The sequence below is a fragment of the Xenia sp. Carnegie-2017 genome, unplaced genomic scaffold (assembly GCF_021976095.1).
Source record: "Xenia sp. Carnegie-2017 unplaced genomic scaffold, XeniaSp_v1 HiC_scaffold_1, whole genome shotgun sequence".
Taxonomy (NCBI): Eukaryota; Metazoa; Cnidaria; class Anthozoa; order Malacalcyonacea; family Xeniidae; genus Xenia; species Xenia sp. Carnegie-2017.
Window position 1 is genome coordinate 4,426,676 of NW_025813402.1, and position 18,998 is coordinate 4,445,673.

At 34.2% G+C, this 18,998-nt stretch overlaps 2 protein-coding genes across 5 annotated transcripts in view; one reads left to right on the forward strand and one right to left on the reverse strand.

Annotated features, from left to right (window-relative positions):
- LOC124437385 (cytoplasmic dynein 1 heavy chain 1-like) overlaps window positions 1-18,280 on the reverse strand; it is a 52,110-nt gene extending 33,830 nt beyond the window's left edge. Inside the window, exon 1 of the mRNA XM_046987359.1 lies at window positions 18,172-18,280. Coding sequence (XP_046843315.1) covers window positions 18,172-18,255 — 84 coding nt within the window. The 5' untranslated portion in view covers window positions 18,256-18,280. The remainder of the gene's footprint in view (window positions 1-18,171) is intronic.
- The window catches only part of LOC124437395, a 68,714-nt gene that overhangs the window by 39,899 nt on the left and 9,817 nt on the right, over window positions 1-18,998 (forward strand). Inside the window, exons 1-13 of one of the 4 annotated variants that reach the window (XM_046987396.1) lie at window positions 2,426-2,561; window positions 2,880-3,027; window positions 3,107-3,228; window positions 3,386-3,594; window positions 3,668-3,860; window positions 3,950-4,044; window positions 4,395-4,467; window positions 4,877-5,098; window positions 5,565-5,603; window positions 5,799-5,933; window positions 6,063-6,159; window positions 6,377-6,601; window positions 6,808-7,392. The exons of 1 other annotated variant lie outside the window; for it this stretch is intronic. In XM_046987396.1, coding sequence (XP_046843352.1) covers window positions 2,499-2,561; window positions 2,880-3,027; window positions 3,107-3,228; window positions 3,386-3,594; window positions 3,668-3,860; window positions 3,950-4,044; window positions 4,395-4,467; window positions 4,877-5,098; window positions 5,565-5,603; window positions 5,799-5,933; window positions 6,063-6,159; window positions 6,377-6,601; window positions 6,808-7,130 — 1,944 coding nt within the window. In that variant the 5' untranslated portion in view covers window positions 2,426-2,498 and the 3' untranslated portion in view covers window positions 7,131-7,392. Of the gene's footprint in view, window positions 1-2,421; window positions 2,562-2,879; window positions 3,028-3,106; window positions 3,229-3,385; window positions 3,595-3,667; window positions 3,861-3,949; window positions 4,045-4,394; window positions 4,468-4,876; window positions 5,099-5,564; window positions 5,604-5,798; window positions 5,934-6,062; window positions 6,160-6,376; window positions 6,602-6,807; window positions 7,393-18,998 lie in introns of those variants that run through there. 2 more of the 4 variants (XM_046987381.1, XM_046987389.1) reach the window with 2 other exon arrangements.

The following is an 18,998-nucleotide window of genomic DNA, read 5'->3' on the forward strand; positions in this document are numbered from 1 at the left end:
TGCCTTGAGATTTGGTTGTGCCGTGAGATTTTGTTTGTGCCTTGAGATTTTGTTTGTGCCTTGAGATTTTGGTTGTACCGTGAGATTTTGGTTGTGCCGTGAGATTTTGTTTGTGCCATTTTGTTTGTGCCATTTTGTTTGTGCGTGAGATTTTGTTTGTGCCGTGAGATTTTGTTTGTGCCGTGAGATTTTGTTTGTGCCGTGAGATTTTGTTTGTGCCGTGAGATTTTGTTTGTGCCGTGAGATTTTGTTTGTGCCGTGAGATTTTGTTTGTGCCGTGAAATTTTGGTTGTGCCGTGAGATTTTGTTTGTGCCGTGAGATTTTGTTTGTGCCGTGAGATTTTGTTTGTGCCGTGAGATTTTGTTTGTGCCGTGAGATTTTGTTTGTGCCGTGAGATTTTGTTTGTGCCTTGAGATTTTGGTTGTGCCGTGAGATTTTGTTTGTGCCGTGAGATTTTGTTTGTGCCGTGAGATTTTGTTTGTGCCTTGAGATTTTGGTTGTGCCGTGAGAATTTGTTTGTGCCGTGAGATTTTGGTTGTGCCGTGAGATTTTGTTTGTGCCGTGAGATTTTGGTTGTGCCTTGAGATTTTGTTTGTGCCGTGAGATTTTGGTTGTGCCGTGAGAATTTGTTTGTGCCGTGAGATTTTGGTTGTGCCGTGAGAATTTGTTTGTGCCGTGAGATTTTGGTTGTGCCGTGAGATTTTGTTTGTGCCGTGAGATTTTGTTTGTGCCGTGAGATTTTGTTAGTGCCTTGAGATTTTGGTTGTGCCGTGAGAATTTGTTTGTGCCGTGAGATTTTGGTTGTGCCTTGAGATTTTGTTTGTGCCGTGAGATTTTGGTTGTGCCTTGAGATTTTGTTTGTGCCGTGAGATTTTGGTTGTGCCTTGAGATTTGGTTTTGCCGTGAGATTTTGTTTGTGCCTTGAGATTTTGTTTGTGCCTTGAGATTTTGGTTGTGCCTTGAGATTTTGTTTGTGCCGTGAGATTTTGGTTGTGCAGTGAGATTTTGGTTGTGCCTTGAGATTTTGTTTGTGCCGTGAGATTTTGGTTGTGCCTTGAGATTTTGTTTGTGCCGTGAGATTTTGGTTGTGCCTTGAGATTTGGTTGTGCCGTGAGAATTTGTTTGTGCCGTGAGATTTTGGTTGTGCCGTGAGAATTTGTTTGTGCCGTGAGATTTTGGTTGTGCCCTGAGATTTTGTTTGTGCCGTGAGATTTTGGTTGTGCCTTGAGATTTTGTTTGTGCCGTGAGATTTTGGTTGTGCCGTGAGATTTTGTTTGTGCCGTGAGATTTTGGTTGTGCCGTGAGATTTTGTTTGTGCCATTTTGTTTGTGCCGTGAGATTTTGTTTGTGCCGTGAGATTTTGTTTGTGCCTTGAGATTTTGGTTGTGCCTTGAGATTTTGTTTGTGCCGTGAGATTTTGGTTGTGCCGTGAGATTTTGGTTGTGCCGTGAGATTTTGTTTGCCTTGAGATTTTTTTTGTGCCTTGAGATTTTGGTTGTGCCGTGAGATTTTGGTTGTGTCGTGAGATTTTGTTTGTGCCGTGATATTTTGTTTGTGCCGTGAGATTTTGGTTGTGCCGTGAGATTTTGGTTGTGCCGTGAGATTTTGGTTTTGCCGTGAGATTTTGTTTGCCTTGAGATTTTGTTTGTGCCTTGAGATTTTGGTTGTGCCGTGAGATTTTGGTTGTGCCGTGAGATTTTGTTTGTGCCGTGAGATTTTGTTTGTGCCGTGAGATTTTGGTTGTGCCGTGAGATTTTGTTTGTGCCTTGAGATTTTGTTTGTGCCGTGAGATTTTGTTTGTGCCGTGAGATTTTGGTTGTGCCGTGAGATTTTGTTTGTGCCTTGAGATTTTGGTTGTGCCGTGAGATTTTGGTTGTGTCGTGAGATTTTGTTTGTACCGTGAGATTTTGTTTGTGCCGTGAGATTTTGGTTGTGCCGTGAGATTTTGGTTGTGCCGTGACATTTTGGTTTTGCCGTGAGATTTTGTTTGCCTTGAGATTTTGTTTGTGCCTTGAGATTTTGGTTGTGCCGTGAGATTTTGGTTGTGCCGTGAGATTTTGTTTGTGCCGTGAGATTTTGTTTGTGCCGTGAGATTTTGGTTGTGCCGTGAGATTTTGGTTGTGCCGTGAGAAGTTTTGTTTGTGCCGTGAGATTTTGTTTGTGCCTTGAGATTTTGTTTGTGCCATGAGATTTTGTTTGTGCCGTGAGATTTTGTTTCTGCCGTGACACCTATGGGCCACCGTAAAGTTGATTATATACCCTAACGAAAGTTCTAGATGTAGAAAGTACTAGGTTGGGTTACTAGAAAAATTTAATTTTAACATAATTCTAACAATGGTGTCAAAAAATTGTTATATGATAAAAATATCCCATATTTGGCACCTCATAGATGAATGTTTATCACCTTGAGGTCGTCACCTTGGACGGCAACAAAAAAACAAACAGATTTACTGAGGTCACAAATAATTTCCATACGGCATATTGAAGAGAACAAAAGATGAAAAGCTTGTATCTCTTTGTCGCGCTCCTACTTGGGATCTTAGGAAATCCTCAGTTTGTGGTAACAAAGTCAATAGTAACATTGTTTTGCTTCTTGGAAGTTGAATTTTATCCTAATTTAATGTCTGTTGACATGAGAATGGCTAAATTAATATATTAGTAAAATAACGGCTAAACTAATATATTAGTAAAATAAGAGAACAGTAAAATAACGAAAACCCAACCAAAAGCCCAACTTAACCGACTGTATTTAAAACAAAACAAAATTAGTTCACGAACATCTTTAACTAACTTTTCTTTCCGATACTTTTGGCAAATTATAAGTTCAACGTCGAAAACGTTAATACGGATCTAATTAAGAAATTGAAATTATCCTTAGAAAATCAAAGTGGTTAAAGGAAACGACCCAGGATTATGTTATAAAAATAGCAGTGAAAAGATGACGCTGGTTCGTGATCGACAAAACATACCTAAACTCTTGATATGTTCAAATGTCAACGGTGTTTTTTCATGGAGAACAGTAGACGGTAGATATGATAGTTCATGGTTTATTTCAGTATTTCAATGATGACTAAATTATCTATAGCTGCTCTGGTTTATTTACAGGCTCTAGTTCTCCAGGAGAATTTTTCAACCCAGTATACGACTGTTCAACCATATTGAATAAAGATCCAAGAGCTGAAGATGGATTTTATTGGATAACACTTGGAGATAAGAAACCAAAAAGGGTAAGAATATATAAGATCAATGTTATTTTCACAGATTATGGAGCAACATTATTTCAACTCACTTATTATGTTCGTTTATAAATATATTTAAAAAATTTTTATTGATTTTAGGCTTGAACAAATTTTTAAAATTCCGATGAGATTATTTTCATTAAAGGTTTATTGTGACATGACGACTGATGGTGGTGGGTTCATGTTGATTGGTCGGCAAAATACATCCGTTACATGGACAGTACCATCAAACAACAAGACCGTGGAACCATTTGGTGAACCTCATTGGATAAGTTCATTAGGAGAGGCACCAATGGTTGATTTTAGAGTACAAATGGCCATTAAAGATGATTTTAAAACAACTCAAGCTCATTGGTACAAAAATGATTACTTTTGCAAATAGTTTCCTCAGCAAAAAAAAAATTTTAGTCGATGTCAATAATTTCAGGTTTTACAGATTTCAAAATCCACGTAAATTGAAAAATTTGATGATTTTCAACAAAGGAGGCTGTACAAATACATCACCAGGGATTGGTGATGTTAAGTACGTAAAAGATCTGATCACTGATAACGTTGTAACAACAAATTTTCGTTGCTCAAAATTTGGTTTGGCATACAATGAAAAAACAAATTTAGGATGGGTATGAAAGAAATGGTTTTATTTTCGAGCTCATATCAATGATAGGATCTCTAAAAATGTGTCCTGCTTTACATAATTTTGTGATTGTAGGCAAAAATGAACGATTGTTTAAACAGACCCTGTCCGTGGGGATTTTCTTTTCTTGACAAGTTTCCCATTCAAATTGCCTTTTCTGGAGCATTCAGGTAACGACAACTATTTAAAGCTAACAATTTTACGCACATTTACTGTTCATCTAGACGTTTAGACTTTAAAATACATATTTTGTGTATTTATGAATGATGACGTTTATCATCAACCTTTACGTAAATAAGTAAGTGTATTATGTTAGATGTAATTTTTTGAGATTCTTCCCCCTCTTCGAATCAACAAGTGGAAATCTCGCCAGTACCACTGTACGCAAGGATATAAAAATGAAGTAGAAGTAATTAGAAAACAGAAACTTGTTTTAATAACATGGCGATTCTTTAAAATTAAATACTTCTATATACTAAAAGCAGAGAAAAATTTCATCTTAACATTTTTCAAAATTCAGCTACAGCACAACGAATCAAATTTCTGGGATAAACTTTGGAGCGACGGCATTAGTTGGCTGTGACAACAGAAAGGTTTTATTATTGTCTGTAAATTATTTTGTTTTAAGAATATAAAATTCAGTCTCTAGCTCAATCATGAGTGTAAGGTTTATGTCAGATAAAGACCTTACTGTATAGATTGGACAAGTTTAACGCAGGCCGGTAAATCTTTTCAAATACTGTTGTGCACTGTATTGATAGATAAAGTCAATAAGAATAGTTTAAGATGTATAAATGACAACTGTTTTGGTGATACATTATGCACGTAAAGTATTTCTTTCAGTTTGTTTTTTTCGTTAGATTGAAAGGAGTTCACAGTTTTGTCAATTTATTTAAAACAACGTAATCGCAGGAAAAATTATTTAGATTATAATCATCATTTTATCTCATTCTTAATAAACTTTGTCTCAACGTATATTACGTATTATTGAATAATATTTAGTGCTGTGGATGTTATGGTCCTAAGAATGGCAAGAAAAATTATTGTTTTCAAGAATGTGTGGCAAAGAATGGTGGAACAATAAAGAAAAATGTTTATACTTGGTTTTGGGTGCGCTCTCGCATTCCTAAAGGAATATGGAGCAATTGTATGGATTACAAAGTTATAGAAAATGGAAATGCTGTTTGGTACAAGTTATTGGGTAGTAATGAAGTACCTGTGAAAGTATGTTGTGCACGTGTATAATTCCTGTCATGGCATTATAATGATGAATATAATATGTCATACAAACATTTAAAAATTGAATCAATCCATCTATAATCAACCAAATGGTTATTAAATAACTGTGATTGAAGAAATTTTGGTAAATCTAAGGACAGGCCGGATTAAGAGGTGCCTAGCCCCAGGCAAACGAAATCTGTGGAATTTGAAAACTATGGGCAGCATAAGCGACTCACATCTTCGGTTATTTTCCCAATAAATAAAACTAAGTTTAGTATGTTTCGTAGCTAATTCTTCATTGACAATAAATGAAATATTTTCTTTGTTCTACAGCAACAAAGTTTAAATCCATCTTGAAGTATATGAAAGCCCCTGGATTGCTGCCTACTCTTGCCCTTAGGTTAATCCGGCACTGTCTGATGAAAGTACACATCCTTCAGAAATGCTGAAGTGTCTTTTATTTTGCTAGGGTCGTTGTACAAAAAATAAACCATTATTTTACGAAGGAGTAAGTGATAATATATGCAATTTATTTTCGAGTTTCTTTCATCATTCTTCAATTAAAACGTGTCACTTTCATAAAATTAATTCGTTTCACGAGCACATATATTCGTAGTATTTTGACGTCAATTTTTTATCAAAAGTATACATGTAAATACGATGTTAATTTTCACTTACTTAGGCTAAATGTTTACTTTAACAGATGATTGTTGTACCAGATAATATCACTATGAAAAAAGTTCCAAATATTGAAGGAATGATGGTTTATCGCAAAGACAAAAATAAACTTTATGTCCAAGAAGATAAACAACTAAAGGCATTGGCTGAAGAAAAAAAGGTATAAGATTTTCAAGTGCTCTATGAATCAGAATGAGGTTAATCAGAGCAAATGCAAAAACCTAATTGGCCATGCACGGCAATTATAATGACGAGTTTATTAGAATCTATAATAACTGTTATTTTCTAGATTCTACAAACTCTGAACAAAGGCATATCGAACCTTGAGAATGAAATAAAAACCCTAAATATTTCTTTGGACAGAAGATTTTCTTCTTTTCTTTCACGTACGTATTTACAGTCTAAAATTTTTTATTAATGACTTTACATTAAAAGTAACTTGCTCAAAAATGCAAGAGGATCTGATATCACGTACATCTATGTTTGAACTTGAAATAAAAGAAAGTCACGCGCTTTTTTTTCCAGTTAATTTCCAACAATCCAAATCGCCATAAACGATTTTAATTGACATTTGTCAACTAATCTCTTGAACAAAATCTTTAGGTGATATTTCGGCTTCAACAATACTCAAAGATGAACCAGAAAGTTTTTTGAAACAATTAAAGAATTGGTTTTCATTCAAAAAATTGGTTTGTTGTTGGAGAGCCACTTTTGATGGATGGAATTCAAGAATTTTCCACTCAAGATGTGACTTTCGAGGAAAAACTATAACTTTAGTTAAAGTTGGTAAATACATCTTTGGTGGATATTCAACGATAAGTTGGGGTGGTAAGTTTTGCTTTAATTCAATGTATGTTTATAATGGTGAATGTTTAATTTTTGTCTTTGTTTAAATTTGTTGATGAGTTGGTTCTTACTTCTTGTTTAGTAATTTTATAAACATTTATTAATAAATAAAGTACGAGAGAAATGTTGATTGTGCCCATCAAATATAAAATGTAACAACCAGTTTAAACATAAATTTATATTTATAGGTTCAAGTGGTTATCGAACAAGTTCCAGTAATTACATCTTCTCACTTCGTAACAAAGATAATTTGAGTCCATTTAGATCCCCGGTTTATCGTTACAGCAACAAGGCCATCTATACTAACCCTGGCTATGGACCAACGTTTGGAGGAGGACATGACCTCCACATTGCAAGCAACGCAAACAAAAACAAACATTCCTACACCCATTTTGGACGCACCTATCGTCCTCCATCTGGTTACAGATACGGCAGTAGTAACACCCAAGCCCTTCTTGCAGGTTCATATACATTTACACCTGATGAAGTTGAAGTTTATTATTATGTTTAATGTTTCACGTGAACTTCACGTGACTTCCAATGTTATCGTTGATTCAGTTAAATTTGTGATAATTAATTTTTGTACGATGTAGTTATATGTCGTCCTAATTATTTCATATGTCATAATTATTTTTGTTCAACTTTTGTTTTATTTCCTTGTAATGTTAAACGAAGCACTATTGTTAACGATTAAAAATGATTTCGTAACTAATTTGCATCACTAAAACATTAATTTCCGTTATTTTCAATAAACAAGCAGTGGCATGATTACAGCTTTTACGTGTAATGTTTTATACTTTAACCATTGGAAAAAAAACATTAAAATTTACCCAGGTTTTGTCAACAAAAGTAAGGGAATGCTCTTGAAACTATACTAAAAGAATATTTTCATAATTGGAGAAAAAAATGGAACTGCTTTGTTGTATGATAACATCAAAATGTAAAGCAACAGATTTCAATGCTGTAAATTTATCATGAATACCTAAACATGTAAAATGCTTTAAAAGATAAGATTGTTGGTTGAAGTTATCTGTGGCATAATTAACGTTTGATGAGATTAATAAAAGTTTTATCACATTATTTGTTCGGAATTCGTTTGTAGTGTAGTTGAAAGTACGAACATAAAAATAGGTTCAAGCGTACACGAGGCCAGCCTGTCAAACATATGGGCGCAAAATAAAGTATATTCATAAAGACAGTAAAAACAATACAACCTACTTTTAAGTCACGTAAACAACGGTTTTAAAATGATCGATAAAAACTATCGCATTTAAATAATATTGCCAATGACCGCGCGTTATGTCTACAAAAAGACTAAGAACGAGCTGCTTCAGTGGATCTGAAAGAGACAAAACCCTACTTCTTCCTGAGTCCACATGGTCTCATCTTTGTTTTTGAGATAATCATAAAACGTCAAAAGGCAGTTCTCTTTTCAAATTATAATCACAAATTATAGGTTGTGTGAAAGCACTTAACTGTTGCCATGTTTTACACGATAACAAAAGTGAACTATTTTAACACGGCGAGAGTGACTTTCTTTCAAAGTAAATACAACCTGAACAATGAATAACAAACAGCAAGAGCCAATATGAAGCTACAAATTATCACGGAAGTCACATGCCCTGAAACTCAGAGAGCATGACGTCACATCAGGTTATGAGCATATAGTTCACGACTTCATGCTCATGACCTGCTCATAAGCGAAAAATAGTGTTCTTCAAAGATGTTCTTAACGAAAAAAAAAGATGTTTGACTAGCATGACCTCCAGATACGCCTCTCAGTATTTTAATTAAGATTCACAACAACTAGCTAAGTCAATAAAGGACAATTGCCAAATCTAAAATTAGTTTAAAATCATATCAGCCAGTCATTGAAGATGCCAAGAAAGCAACCCCTCTTTCATAAAAGCGGTGATCACCCCCCTGCTCAACAAATTCCATTACGACAGTGAAAAGAAGCTCGCGACGATTCTGATTAAGATAAACAGGAAGTGTGACCTAAACAGAAGTACAAAATATGTTCATTAAATTTTCAAGGACGTTATAAAATACTAGCTAACTTTAAATTAGACTTTTTTCTAAAAGACCATTTATCGTTAGTTAAAGACACTTGCCTTTGCTTGTTTGGAAAGTTTATCATCGTCAGAAAATCTGGAAATAACCAAAACATCAATTATTACAACACATGTTCTCTTGAAATAAATAATTTCAAAAAGCAAATGTTTGTTTCTACCTGATCCAACTAAGACTCGTCAATGGCAGGTCAGTTGTGATAACTGTCGCAAGCTCCAAACGATTATTCACACATTTTGCACCTTGAAGTTTCAAACCTAAACAAAAAATAATCAGTAGAGTAAAGAGAGAATCACATATTGCTCACACACGTAATTTGAGTCAAGAAAAACAGTTTTGTTCAAATTCATGCAGAATAAGCATTAACTTCTAAACTGACTTTTCGCTCAATATAGTATCGCTAAATAGCATAATGTAACAATCTAATCCTACTCAAATACCTGTAATACCAAAACTGCAGTCATCAAGTTCTATTTCTTCATTCTTCCCACGTGATATAGTCATCTAAATGTGACAAAACATGTTTAATCAACTTGAATATATTCAGACGACTGCAAATATTACTAAAGATAAATTATATTTGAGAGTAAGGGTACCTTCAAGGAAAGCTCTTCCAAAGACCAGTTATTAGCTTGAGCAACATATTGTCTGGTTGCTGTTATATAGGCTTCAGGGACAAACAACCATCCAAGATGAACACGCAGGTTCTAGGTAACAAAAAAAGTTTTGATCAAGATCTTTTACAAATGTCGGAATTACCTTTAATAAGAGATGAAAGAGAGCTTGAACAACTTTAACATAAAATACAAATAACTGATGGCTTTCAACGATCATTGATGTTTAAAAGTTTCAACGACGAACGTAAATTTAGCAACAAGTGAAGATGTAAACAACAGCGAACGTAAATTTAGCAACAAGTGAAGAAGTAAACAACAACGAACATAAATTTAGCAACAAGTGAAGAAATAAACAACAACGAACGTAAATTTAGCAACAAGTGAAGATGTAAACAACAACGAACGTAAATTTAGCAACAAGTGAAGATGTAAACAACAACGAACGTAAATTTAGCAACAAGTGAAGATGTAAAATGAATGAATAGCAACAAGTGAAGGAATGGAAACAATAAATTTAGCAACAAGTGAAGATGTGGAAATAAATGGAATGGAATGGAATGGACAATAATGAAGAATGGAATGGAATAAATGGAATGGAAGATGGAACAATGAATGTAAATGAAATGAAGATAAATGGAATGAAATAAATGGAATGGAATAATGGAACAATGGTGGAATGGAATGGAATGGAATGGAATAACGGAATGAAATGGAACAATGGAATAGGAATGTGAAGATGTAAACAACAACGGAATTTAGTGAAGATGTAAACAACGAACGTAAATTTAGCAACAAGTGAAGATGTAAAACAATGAATGAAGAATGGAATGAAATGGAATGGAGATGAAACAACGAATAAATAATGGAATGGAATGGAAGAATAATGAATGGAATGGTGGAAGATGGGAATGGAATGAATGGTGGAAGAAAAACAATGAATGGAATGAAGGTGGAACAAGGAATAATGAATGGAATGAAATGGAACAACAACGGTAAATTGAATGAAGTGAAACAACAACAACGGAAATGCAACAAGTGGAATGAACAAAGGATAAATGAACAAGTAAATAACAACGAATAAATTTGCAACAAGGAAGTAAATAAATAATGGAATAAATGGAATGAAGGAAGGAATAAATGGAATGGAATGGAATGGAATGAATGAATGGAATGGAATGGAATGGAATAAATAAAATGGAATGGAATAAACAAGTGAAGATGGAATGGAATGAATGGAATGGAATGGAAAGTGAAGGAATGAACATAAATAGGAAGTGGAATGGAACAAATTAAATGTGAAGATGGAAACAACAACGAACAATGAACAAGTGAATGGAATGAAGGAAGGAATGGAATGAAATAAACAATGGAATGGAATGGAATGAAATGGAATAAATGGAATGTAATGGAAATGGAATAAATGAAGGAAATGGAATGGAATGGAATGAAATGGAATGAAATGGAATGGAAAGGAAGATGTAAACAACAACGTAAAAAATGAAATGAATGAAATGGAAGTGAAGATGGAACGGAATGGAATGAATGGAATATTGAACAATGAATGAACAAGTGAAGATGGAACAATGGAATGAATGGAACAATGGATGAATAAGAAATGAAATGGAATGGAATTTAGTGAAATGGAAGGAATGGAATGGAATGGAATGGAACAAATGGAAGGAATGGAAGAATGGAATGGAATGGAATGGAAAACGTGAATGGAAACAACGGAATGAACAAATGGATGAACGAACGTAAATTTAGGAACAAGTGAAGAAGTAAACAACAATGAGCGTAAATTTAGCAACAAGTGAAGAAGTAAAGAACAACGAACGTAAATTTAGCAACAAGTGAAGAAGTAAAGAACAACGAACGTAAATTTAGCAACAAGTGAAGAAGTAAACAACAACGAACGTAAATTTAGCAACAAGTGAAGAAGTAAAGAACAACGAACGTAAATTTAGCAACAAGTGAAGAAGTAAAGAACAACGAACGTAAATTTAGCAACAAGTGAAGATGTAAACAACAACGAACGTAAATTTAGCAACAAGTGAAGATGTAAACAACAACGAACGTAAATGATAAGGACATATATGGTTTTATGAGGACGTTTGTCATACCTTCAGTCCTTTATTAGATCCACTGTGTGAAACGGTAGAAATTTGTTGAAGTTGTTGTATACGGTCACTGAAATCAGCAATCCACTGAATGACAGTAAGACCTGATGGAACTGTATAACGACGCCAATTCTTGGGAAGAATAGCTAAAACATCAAACATGAAATTATAAATAGCAACAAAATACGAGAAACATAGAATTATATATTAAAAAATAAGATTTTCATGTGCTACGGAGATATTTCGTTGACAAAAATATATTCTGTGTGCACAGTTGTGAATAAAAGAGAAATTTTTGTCGTACCTTTCATCAAATCACTTATAACATTCCTTAGATAATTTGTTGGCTTTTTTACTTGCTCACAAACACCAATAACATTTTGTAGATCACTACGGACCGTTGTAAGCAATCCTATCCCAACATTTACCTGCGCAACGAAACAGAAAGATAAACAGATTACAAACCACATCATACTGCGGGTTTTTATACCAAAAAATTGATCAAACTGATTTAGACGATTTATTATTGTTTGAACTTGTTCACAGTTCACTTTGCAAGGAATCTCTGATCATTCTCGTTTTAAAGTATTAACATTAAGATAATAACGATACTTTATATTGAAGACGTGATTTTTGCCGTCATAATTTACCTCGCGTTCAAAGAATCGGAATAAAGGATCTTTGATGTTTTCATTGGTTCGTTTCAAGGCAACAAGTTCCTAAATTAAGATAAAGTCCAGAATTGCTCTCAAGAAAGAACTAAATTTTGGTCAGTTATTTCACTTAGGGCAGTACCGTAGCCAGCCTGTTTTTTTAACCCAGCTAAGCAAAAATTTGGTGTCTACTGACCGTGAGAACAATAGATTTCTGTAGAAATGAATATAATGGTAATTTTTCAGATTTTACATGGCGGGAGTAAATCTACAGGCAGGCTACTTTACTGGACTGGGGTAGACGCACCTCCGGTACCATTGCCAACCAATTAGTGGCTGTGCTATGTAACGATCTCATCCATGCTGGACGAGTATCATTAGAGATCAGAGACTGGTTTCTGCAAAAATAAGTGGTACAGAATAGATAAGGACAATGTTTGCTTTTTCGATCAAATGAGAATTGATAACTTTTTTGAAATGACGATTTCAGACATTGAAAAGATGCTTTACATGACTGCATATACTGACTTGTCTAATCCCGGAGAGTAAGCTAATTTTTCTTCATCGTCTATATTTTGCATCTTCAAAAGTTTGGTGGTAAGTGCCTGACCTAATATATATGAGTAAAAGAAAGATACGTTATACTAATATGTATGTACGACATAGTGACAGTAACTAAATATGAAAGTGGCATTTTCAACCTTGAACAGTAAGCAATAATTTCTCAGCATTGTTTGGTAATCCAAGCCAGGATGGCGATTGAGAGTCTGGTAATTTTTCTGTCCATTGTACAAACTGTTTGCGTCTAAATGATAAACACAAAACTTTTATTTCAACATGGCGAAGGGACAGTAATATCGAAGTGTTTGCACACTTTGGATGGATGATATATTTTATTACAAAACACGACGTGCTACCTAAGATGTGGTAAAAACGGCGTAAAAAGGGTTAGAATTTATCTATATATGGGCACATCACGCCATTTTATGCCATTTTTGATGGCACGTTAATGTGTATGCTAAACTTCGTCTTACAAAGAATGACGTAATGATCCATTCAAATGATGAAATTCAGTTTTAACATTCTATGGTATAGACATTTTGAATTACCGTATTCCATCTCGCATGTTAACATTTTTGCCTTTAACACCATCAGCATCCAATACCAATGGAAAATCTGATTCAAAACTACTGACCGTGAACAATCGATTAACAAAGGAAGAAAGCAAACGCTACAAAAGATATTGATATGCGAGTTTATTTGCATTTTACCTCCATATATGAATTATCGGCGAAAATTCAAAAACGAAGGACATTCAAATGTACTTATGTCTTAAACAATGAAGGACAAGGGGAGCAATGATGAAAACAGTTGAAAATGTTTGAAAACAAAAATCAAAGCCAGTAAGCCGTTACACTGGTCACATGATCATATCGTGTATTCACCTGATCAAATTCGTTATCGATGCGCCCTCCATATATGGCCTGAGTAAGAAGTGTCCTCAATGCATCCCATGGTACTTTGTCAGGAGATATATTTGTCCGACCCTATAAACAGTATAACAGTTTTACAATACAAATACTTTATATAAATATTTTCGAAGTCTTAACTATTAAACTGACCAATCAAATGGACAAGAGCTGCTTTAACATATCTCATAATAAAAATGAAGATAGTTCCAACTTACTTGGGATGAAATGTCAAGCCACGTGTCAATGGTTTCACAGGCAACTCTAAGGTCAGACTCACTGAACTCATAATGCTTGGACCAACCCAATGGTGCATAACGTAAACGTTCTTGTACAATAGCATGTAACCATGCCAACAGAAAATACAAACGTGTTCGTTCGGTTGGCGCCTTAAATAAATATCAATGATGTAAATAACTGATATTACGTGATATTTGTAAGACAAAAGTGTAGTATTAAATAACAACTATGTTATGTACATGGATAAACAATGTACGTCCTCGGTCTATCGTTATAATCCTATATTTCATGCCATGTCGTAATAAAAATGTAACATGAAGTTCTGCTAACAAAATATCCTTTGTTACAAAATATCAGTTGATCGTGCTAATATATTGTTGAAAAATGTATTTTCAGTATCCGTAATGTTTACCTACCTTGCACATGCGCGATACAGGAATAGTACTGAAAGTTCGGAAAAGGTTTGCTCTTATGCCAGGAGGAGGTTCGAATACAAAAACACGGGAAGCTCGCAATAAATTCACAGGAACCTCAATGAAAAAACCATTAAATTTTAATTAGGAAACAATGAAAATAATGGCAGAAATACAATATGATATTACACAGGATAAAGTTGAACAATGACCACAAACATATTTATTTTAGAAAAGAGATTTTGAAAAACAAAGTAGAAATTTTCGTATACCTTAGGATTAATTTCCATAGTAAGGAAAAGACGGAAATTTGCATGAGGATTCAAAGTGTGTAGTTTGTTTTCCAATGTTACCAACATTGTGGAGCCAAATGAACATTTTTCAACAAAACCCATCTAAAAAACAACAATGAAAAAATCTAGCAATTCACAATTTTAACGTCAACATGAAAAGAAAAATAGCAACAAAATCTAACACTGTTCTTCTCAATAACAAACACACAACTTAAACTTAACAAACACACTTAACAATAACAAACACACAACTTAAAATAGATCCACATAGGGTATATACGGATACGATATTTAAAAAACCCTAATGAGTTCCTATAATATCCACCTCAGTCCTAGCAAGATCATGGCGAAACTCCAAACCAGCTTGTTGAAGATGGTGACTCCAAGTTGTGAACAAATTTTGACGAAGCTGCTGATCGAAATATCCTGCAAGTTAGTCATATAAATTATTATTGCAGCAAACCATTGCTTTAATATGACAAATAAACATAAATTACCTGCATAAGCCAAAAATGCTGACGATAGCATTACATCACCGACAATGGTTCCCATTTGAGCTTGAAAAGCGTTGCTTGTGTCTTGCCAACGACTGCGTTCATCAGACAAACTCCTTAATAATGCCACGCTCCTGTTTACTTTTGATTCAACAGCCGTCATCTCGGTCTTTATCGCTTGTGCTTCACTAATCAAGGCAGCATATTCTTCTTTGTATTGCGCTATGCTTTTCTCCAGACCAGTAATAACTTTGGCAATTTCAGCAGCCTAGTCAAGTTTATCATAATGGTAACATTACACTCTCCATTCACATGATTAAAGAAAAATACAACGACGTATAGCTTTTAACAAAAGTAAAGGCGATTTCAACTGACTTGTACAGAAATTTAAAAAGATTGTAAGCGGTGAGACTGAGGTACTTTATTTAACAACTTCGTATTCATTAAATTCCTATCATTGTGTATAAACACAACTCGTTGCCCGCTTTATTTTGTCAAAATCATATTTCATAGAGATATTTTTACCTTAGCTTCAGCAGCACTTGCTTCAGTTTCTAAACTCTTCAGTTCATGGCGTAAAGGTTCTATTTTCAACAACATATCAGCATATTTCACCTTCAATGTAAAAAAATCATTAATTAAAGATAATCACACGAACAAATGCTTTATATATATATTCACATTACTTTTGACTGCAATTTAATGTGAATATACAATACTAAACATGATTATCTGAACTATTGTAGCTTATATCATGTATTTTACAAAATTGAATGAAGTTAATCGCATGACAGTGAAGTTTTCGAATTATTATCATCAAAACAGTATATTTTATAAAGATGTTTAAATATACATAATCCATAGATCTTTCTTTCTACCACAATGAGAAAAAATTAAGCAGGATATGTGTATACCAGTGCAATGGCCCATTTCACTAACGGACCACGAGCTTGACTTACACGATTGACTTTATCAAAGTTGTAGTCTGGCTGAGACATGTACTTGTTCAACATTTGAGCGCGAACTTCTTCACTACAGGAACATAGAACACAATACGTAGCGTCTTGTACTGCAGGCTCAACCTGCGCTAAATCGTCCATAACAAGTGCTTTCTTTTCTTTAATCTTCACTGTTTGTTGCTGTAGACGGTTGATCACATTTTTCATCAACATATTGTTTTAAAAAGTTGATACAAACGTTTAAACATACCGCAATAGCCGCCTGAAGTTCTGTAGAAGTCACTCTCTTTTTCTCTGCCTCCTGTTGATCTTTTAACTAAACATGTAACTAAAAATATAACAAAGAACACATAATGTAATACATAATGGAACTTGTCGTAGAAACCGAAGTGGACGTGGGGAATACGATAATTGTAATACATTCTATGAATACTACGTAGGTTAAAATTCAGAGAAAACTATTTATTGGTAAATCTTACTACAGCCACAATGACAGGTTGCTGACTTAACTTATGTTGCTCGAAACTGCACTTTTTTCTAAAATGTATGTTATTCTCATTCAAAAATCATTTAATCAAAAGAGATAAATTGAGAAGATTACAGAAAGAGTGAAGTTGAATAAACAGACACAAAACCCGATTAATGAAAAACATACAGGTACAAAAGGGGATAAATGGTAAAAAACCACACAAGGTTGTTAACGAACGAAAACGGAAACAAACGAACATACGTACGTACCATCTGTTTCAGTTTTTGATTAGCTAATGCATTCTTTGCTTCCAATTCTTGACTCTTCATAGATAAACTTTTTTGAAGTTCTTCGACCTAAACACAAAATAAACATAAAACAAAGGAAGATCATTCATGTATTTTGTTTTACAATCAACATACGTACCTGCTCAACAGTTTCTTTTATTTTTGTCAAACCAACATTTAAATGAAGTTGTTGCTCTTCCAAATCTGATCGTTTCTCGTTGTACAGTTTTACCTTTAAAAAGATTTAGAAAAATAATGAACACGCACGCGGGGCGTGACTGTTTTGAACACGCATGGCGTGACTGTTTTGAACACGCGTGGCGTGACTAAGCCAATTCGATAATTGAGGGTGTAGAGAGTGATATTCATATAAGCATGTTTTCCCTTCTTAAACACATGATTACATGAATAATGTTCCCTCCTCTCGACTATCAAAAATTACTACGTCACTGACTGTATAGCATTCGTTTGAGAATGTTTACATTGAGACAACAATGTTTTTTAGACTAAATTTAAAGTCCCCAAAACTTACGTAGTGATTAATAAAATCCAGGTAATGTCTAGGAGTTATTGCCATACAACGTCCTCCGCGTTTAGCAAGACGAGCATTTGCCTGATGTAAAGTTTGATGTACAAATACAAAAGCGTTGATTACTGCCTCACGGTGAGTAGGTGGATCGATAATCCTTCATAAACAACACGAATGTAGTCTGGAGCACGATACTAAATGATGAAAAAATAAACAAATAATTTTACCAAGTACTTATAGTAAACATAAGTCAATATAAAAGAACTTTACCAATGAATTGTCTAAATCAATCTTGCTCGTAAATTCTTTACCAACTTGATAGAGTGCACCAGTCGGCCAATCACCAAACCAATTCAATACGCATCTGTATAGTTAATACAAAATTCGTTGTAACATAAAGCTAACTAAGGCCCACTTTCAAACTTTACATACGTTGGATGCATTAAAGACAAAAAAAATGAGATAAATTGACATTCAAAACGGATGTAACATGTGCAAAAGCCTTATCCTTCCATTAACAGACGTTTACCTGTTAAACAATGCAGGGGAAGTGGCGGCTCTGTCTTTCAGTCCTTCAGAAGATGGATTCATTGTAAAAACGACGTGAAGATTACTTATTACCTGCAAATAAACAATTCACACTAATAAACATTGCTTATGAAAGATAATAAATGTTCTGGTATTTCCTTTACATTAACAAATGATTTTAATTTTTGTTTCTATATACAATATTTATAGCTACACCATAATACAGAATAATCAGAATTTGTCATATAATAATATCCTATTAATAAAAAGCATGTTTCAGGGTGAAATAAACAGTAACTTTACCCATGTGTGTGTTGAAAAAATGTGTAAATAGACACAGTTTAATTACAGATTTGCCGTAAAAATATCGTAATATTAATTTTTACATTATCGTATGAATGTAAATGAAACCTGCTCAGTAAACCATTTGTATAATTCTTCACTTGAGTCCAACATTAGACCATCTCGTTGTGATCCTTCTTTGCATTGTGTCATTAACGTTGTATATTCATCCCCTTCAAACAACCCAGGTACCTAAAAATAAACAACAGTAAATCCCCTTCAAACAACAAGTGATTTTAATTTTTGCTTTTATATACAATATTTATAGCTACATTATGATACAAACAAAGTAATCAGATAATAATATCCTAACTTGATTGCCACCCCAAAACTCCTTATGGTTTTAGATCTGCAGACAGGGAAGTGATCCTTTCCATGTTGTCTTGCATGTTCCCAAGACTATCTTCTACATCATTCCATGTCAGATCTTCTACATAGCCTGTTACATTCTGGTCTTCCATAGTCATTAGCACATCTTGAAAGAAGTCAATCATTCCCTCTTCAATCACACGCCGCGAGCTTTCCTTTTTCTGAATAATATGGCACGAAACATGAAACCAAATAATTAGCATCAGCTGGTTGTCCAGATCGTCCTTTGACAAAAAGCTGCTTGCAAAAATCACTCTCGGCCTGCAATAAGGCCGAAAATCTACTATGATCACATCATCTTGCCATTGGGTGTTAGATAAACTAATGTTATCATTGTCAAATTGATACTGTAACTTGATAGCCATGGTTTATCCTCCTCTACTACAGACTTTAATTGTTTTCTTGCTGGCTGATCAAGTTCATCATCAGTACCAGACTTCTTATCTTCCTCGCTCCTTCTTACACCATCTTTACTGCAGACATTCAAAGACATAGCTCTCACCCCGTTATTTACTATAAAAGTAGTA